This window comes from Lepidothrix coronata, unplaced genomic scaffold, assembly GCF_001604755.1.
Source record: "Lepidothrix coronata isolate B3197 unplaced genomic scaffold, Lepidothrix_coronata-1.0 Scaffold732, whole genome shotgun sequence".
Lineage (NCBI taxonomy): Eukaryota > Metazoa > Chordata > Aves > Passeriformes > Pipridae > Lepidothrix > Lepidothrix coronata.
This window is the reverse complement of record NW_016690912.1, coordinates 1-5,339: the sequence shown is the minus strand read 5'-3', so window position 1 is coordinate 5,339 and position 5,339 is coordinate 1. Positions and strand designations below refer to the sequence as shown.

Sequence of the window (5,339 nt, the reverse complement as noted above, 5' to 3'; positions counted from 1 at the left end):
CACCCAACTGACCAGGTGACCCCATGACCACCAGGTGGGCCTGGAAGGGGGTCCTGGGACTTGGGGACATCAAGAATGGCATTGGAAGGGTCATCAAGGTCACTGAGGTCAATGAGGGTCATTGGTGTTGGCGGGGAAGGGGCTCTGACCACCCTGGTGGCATTGGAAGGGTCATCGGGGTCAATGGGGTCAATGGGGTCAATGGTGTTGGCGGGGAAGGGTCTCAGACCACCCTGATGTCACTGGAAGGGTCATCAGGGTCAATGAGGTCATTGGGGGTCACTGAGGTCATCAAGGTCATTGGTGTTGGCGGGGAAGGGGCTCAGACCACCCTGGTGGCACTGGAAGGGTCATCGGGGTCATTGAGGTCATTGGGGGTCATTGAGGTCATTGGGGGTCATCGGTGTTGGCAGGGAAGGGGCTCAGACCACCCTGGTGGCATTGGAAGGGTCATCGGGGTCAATGGGGTCAACGGTGTTGGCGTCAAGGTCAACGGTGTTGGTGGGGAAGGGGACGGACCACCCAACTGACCAGGTGACCCCATAACCACCAGGTGGGCCTGGAAGGGGGTCCTGGGACTTGGGGACATCAAGAATGGCATTGGAAGGGTCATCGGGGTCAATGGGGTCAATGGTGTTGGCGGGGAAGGGTCTCGGACCACCCTGGTGGCACTGGAAGGGTCATCGGGGTCAATGAGGTCAATGGGGTCAATGGTGTTGGCGGGGAAGGGGCTCTGACCACCCTGGTGGCATTGGAAGGGTCATTGGGGTCATTGAGGTCATTGGGGGTCATTGAGGTCATTGGGGGTCAATGATGTTGGCGGGGAAGGGGCTCTGACCACCCTGGTGGCATTGGAAGGGTCATCGGGGTCAATGAGGTCATTGGGGTCAATGGTGTTGGCGGGGAAGGGGCTCTGACCACTCTGGTGGCATTGGAAGGGTCATCGAGGTCATTGGGGTCATTGAGGTCATTGGGGTCAATGGTGTTGGCGGGGAAGGGGCTCTGACCACCCTGGTGGCATTGGAAGGGTCATCGGGGTCATTGAGGTCACCAAGGTCATTGGTGTTGGCATGGAAGGGGTTCTGACCACTCTGGTGGCATTGGAAGGGTCATTGGGGTCACTGAGGTCATCAAGGTCAATGGTGTTGGCGAGGAAGGGGCTCAGACCACCCTGGTGGCGTTGGAAGGGTCATTGGGGTCATTGAGGTCATTGGGGGTCATTGAGGTCATCAAGGTCATTGGTGTTGGTGGGGAAGGGGCTCTGACCACCCTGGTGGCATTGGAAGGGTCATCGGGGTCATTGAGGTCATTGGGGGTCATTGAGGTCATTGGGGGTCAACGGTGTTGGCGGGGAAGGGTCTCAGACCACTCTGATGTCATTGGAAGGGTCATCGGGGTCAATGGGGTCAATGGGGTCAATGGTGTTGGCGGGAAAGGGGCTCAGACCACCCTGGTGGCACTGGAAGGGTCATCGGGGTCATTGAGGTCAACGGGGTCAACGGTGTTGGCATCAAGGTCAACGGTGTTGGTGGGGAAGGGGACGGACCACCCAACTGACCAGGTGACCCCATGACCACCAGGTGGGCCTGGAAGGGGGTCCTGGGACTTGGGGACATCAAGAATGGCATTGGAAGGGTCATCNGGGTCATCGGGGTCAATGAGGTCAACAGGATCAATGGTGTTGGCGGGGAAGGGGCTCAGACCACCCTGGTGGCACTGGAAGGGTCATCGGGGTCATTGAGGTCATCAAGGTCAATGGTGTTGGCATGGAAGGGGCTCTGACCACTCTGGTGGCATTGGAAGGGTCATCGGGGTCAATGAGGTCAATGGGGTCAATGGTGTTGGCGGGGAAGGGTCTCAGACCACCCTGGTGGCGTTGGGAGGGTCATCGGGGTCATCGGGGTCAATGGGGTCAACGGTGTTGGCGTCAAGGTCAACGGTGTTGGTGGGGAAGGGGACGGACCACCCAACTGACCAGGTGGCCCCATGACCACCAGGTGGGCCTGGAAGGGGGTCCTGGGACTTGGGGACATCAAGAATGGCATTGGAAGGGTCATCGGGGTCATCGGGGTCAATGGGGTCAATGGGGTCATTGGTGTTGGCGGGGAAGGGCCTCTGACCACTCTGATGTCACTGGAAGGGTCATCGGGGTCATTGAGGTCATTGGGGGTCAATGGTGTTGGCGGGGAAGGGGCTCAGACCACCCTGGTGGCACTGGAAGGGTCATCGGGGTCATCGGGGTCAATGGGGTCAACGGTGTTGGCGTCAAGGTCAACGGTGTTGGTGGGGAAGGGGACGGACCACCCAGGTGACCAGGTGACCCCATGACCACCAGGTGGGCCTGGAAGGGGGTCCTGGGACTTGGGGACACCAGAAATGTCACTAGAAGGGTCATCGAGGTCAATGAGGTCATTGGGGGTCATTGGTGTTGGCGGGGAAGGGGGCTGGGACCACCCAACTGACCAGGTGACCCCATGACCACGTCCCCACCAGGTGGGCCTGGAAGGGGGTCCTGGGACTTGGGGACATCAAGAATGGCATTGGAAGGGTCATCAAGGTCAATGAGGTCAATGGGGGTCATTGGTGTTGGCGGGGAAGGGGCTCTGACCACTCTGGTGGCATTGGAAGGGTCATCGGGGTCAATGAGGTCATTGGGGGTCATTGAGGTCATCAAGGTCAATGGTGTTGGCGGGGAAGGGTCCCAGACCACCCTGGTGGCATTGGAAGGGTCATCAAGGTCACTGAGGTCAATGGGGGTCAATGGTGTTGGCGGGGAAGGGGCTCGGACCACCCTGGTGGCACTGGAAGGGTCATCGGGGTCATTGAGGTCATCAAGGTCAATGGTGTTGGTGGGGAAGGGGCTCAGACCACTCTGATGTCACTGGAAGGGTCATCGGGGTCATTGAGGTCAACGGGGTCAATGGTGTTGGCGGGGAAGGGGCTCAGACCACTCTGGTGGCATTGGAAGGGTCATCGCGGTCAATGAGGTCATCAGGGTCATTGAGGTCATTGGGGGTCAATGGTGTTGGCGGGGAAGGGGCTCGGACCACCCTGGTGGCACTGGAAGGGTCGTCGGGGTCAATGAGGTCAATGGGGTCAATGGTGTTGGCGGGGAAGGGTCTCAGACCACCCTGATGGCACTGGAAGGGTCATCGGGGTCATCGGGGTCAATGGGGGTCACTGGGGGTCATCGGTGTTGGGGGGGACCACCCTGGTGACCAGGTGACCCCATGACCACGTCCCCACACCAGGTGGGCCTGGAAGGGGGTCCTGGGACTTGGGGACACCAAAAATGTCCCCCCAGGTGTCTCACCTGTGCCCAGGTGTGTCACCTGTCTCAAATGTCCCCCCAGGTGTCTCACCTGTCCCCAATGTCCCCCCAGGTGTCTCACCTGTCCCCAACGTCCCCAATAGTGTCTCACCTGTCTCCAACGTCCCCCCAGGAGTCTCACCTGTCCCCAGTGCCCCCAATGGTGTCACACCTGTCCCCAATGTCCCCCCAGGTGTCTCACCTGTCCTCAATGTCCCCCCAGGTGTCTCACCTGTCCCCAGTGTCCCCAATAGTGTCTCACCTGTCCTCAATGTCCCCCCAGGTGTCACACCTGTCCAGGTGTCTCACCTGGTGTTTGTAGCAGCCCCCAACGCCCCCCCAGGTGTCCCACCTGTCCCCAGGTGTGCCCAGGTGCCTCACCTGGTGCTCGTAGCAGCCCCCAACGCCCCCCCAGGTGTCCCAGGTGTGCCCAGGTGCCTCACCTGGTGTTTGCAGCAGTCCCCAATTCCCCCAATGCCCCCCCAGGTGTCTCAGGTGTGCCCAGGTGTGCCCAGGTGCCTCACCTGGTGTTTGCAGCAGTCCCCAATGCCCCCAATGCCCCCCCAGGTGTCTCAGGTGTGCCCAGGTGTGCCCAGGTGCCTCACCTGTCTCCAATGTCCCCAGTGGTGTCTCACCTGTCCCCAGGTGTCTCACCTGTCCCCAACGCCCCCAATGCCCCCCCAGGTGTGCCAGGTGTGCCCAGGTGCCTCACCTGGTGTTTGTAGCAGTCCCCAATGCCCCCAATGCCCCCCCAGGTGTCTCAGGTGTGCCCAGGTGTGCCCAGGTGCCTCACCTGGTGTTTGCAGCAGTCCCCAACGCCCCCAGTGCCCTCCCACCTGTCCCCAGGTGCCTCACCTGTCCCCGGTAGTATCTCACCTGTCCCCAATGGTGTCCCACCTGTCCCCAGGTGTCCCACCTGTCCCCAATGTCCCCCCAGGTGTCTCACCTGTCCCCAGGTGTCTCACCTGTCCTCAATGTCCCCCCAGGTGTCTCACCTGTCCTCAATGTCCCCCCAGGTGTCTCACCTGTCCCCAGGTGTCTCACCTGTCCAGGTAGCTCACCTGGTGTTTGCAGCAGTCCCCAATGCCCCCCCAGGTGTCTCAGGTGTGCCCAGGTGTCTCACCTGGTGTTCATAGCAGTCCCCAACGCCCCCAATGCCCCTCCCAGGTGTCCCAGGTGTGCCCAGGTGTGCCCAGGTGCCTCACCTGGTGTTTGTAGCAGTCCCCAACGCCCCCAGTGCCCTCCCAGGTGTCTCACCTGTCCTCATTGTCCCCAATGGTGTCTCACCTGTCCCCAGGTGTCTCACCTGTCCAGGTGTCTCACCTGGTGTTCGTAGCAGTCCCCAATGTCCCCCCAGGTGTCCCACCTGTCCCCAGGTGTGCCCAGGTGCCTCACCTGGTGTTTGCAGCAGTCCCCAATGTCCCCAATGCCCTCCCAGGTGTCCCACCTGTCCCCAGGTGTCCCACCTGTCCCCAATGTCCCCCCCAGGTGTCCCACCTGTCCCCAACGTCCCCAATGGTGTCCCACCTGTCCCCAATGGTGTCCCACCTGTCCAGGTGTCTCACTTGGTGTTTGTAGCAGTCCCCAATGTCCCCAGTGGTGTCCCACCTGTCCCCAGGTGTCTCACCTGTCCCCAACGCCCCCAATGCCCCTCCCAGGTGTCCCAGGTGTGCCCAGGTGTGCCCAGGTGCCTCACCTGGTGTTCATAGCAGTCCCCAATGTCCCCCCAGGTGTCTCAGGTGTGCCCAGGTGTGCCCAGGTGCCTCACCTGGTGTTCGTAGCAGTCCCCAATGCCCCCAATGCCCTCCCAGGTGTCCCAGGTGTGCCCAGGTGCCTCACCTGTCCCCGGTAGTATCTCACCTGTCCCCAATGCCCCCAGTGGTGTCCCACCTGTCCCCAGGTGTGCCCAGGTGCCTCACCTGGTGTTTGCAGCAGTCCCCAATGCCCCCAATGCCCTCCCAGGTGTCTCACCTGTCCCCAATGTCCCCAGTGGTGTCCCACCTGTCCCCAGGTGTCCCACCTGTCCCCA

At 61.2% G+C, this 5,339-nt stretch overlaps 1 protein-coding gene across 1 annotated transcript in view; it reads right to left on the bottom strand.

Annotated features, from left to right (window-relative positions):
- Positions 1-4,577, bottom strand: part of LOC108510370 (uncharacterized PE-PGRS family protein PE_PGRS46-like) — a gene marked incomplete at its 3' end in the record, with an annotated part of 11,030 nt that extends 6,453 nt beyond the window's left edge. The window contains exons 1-2 of the mRNA XM_017840048.1: positions 4,568-4,577; positions 4,023-4,069 (exon numbers count right to left, since the gene is read on the bottom strand). Of these exons, the coding sequence (XP_017695537.1) occupies positions 4,023-4,069; positions 4,568-4,577 (57 nt within the window). The remainder of the gene's footprint in view (positions 1-4,022; positions 4,070-4,567) is intronic.
- Between the last annotated feature and the right edge of the window lie 762 nt (positions 4,578-5,339).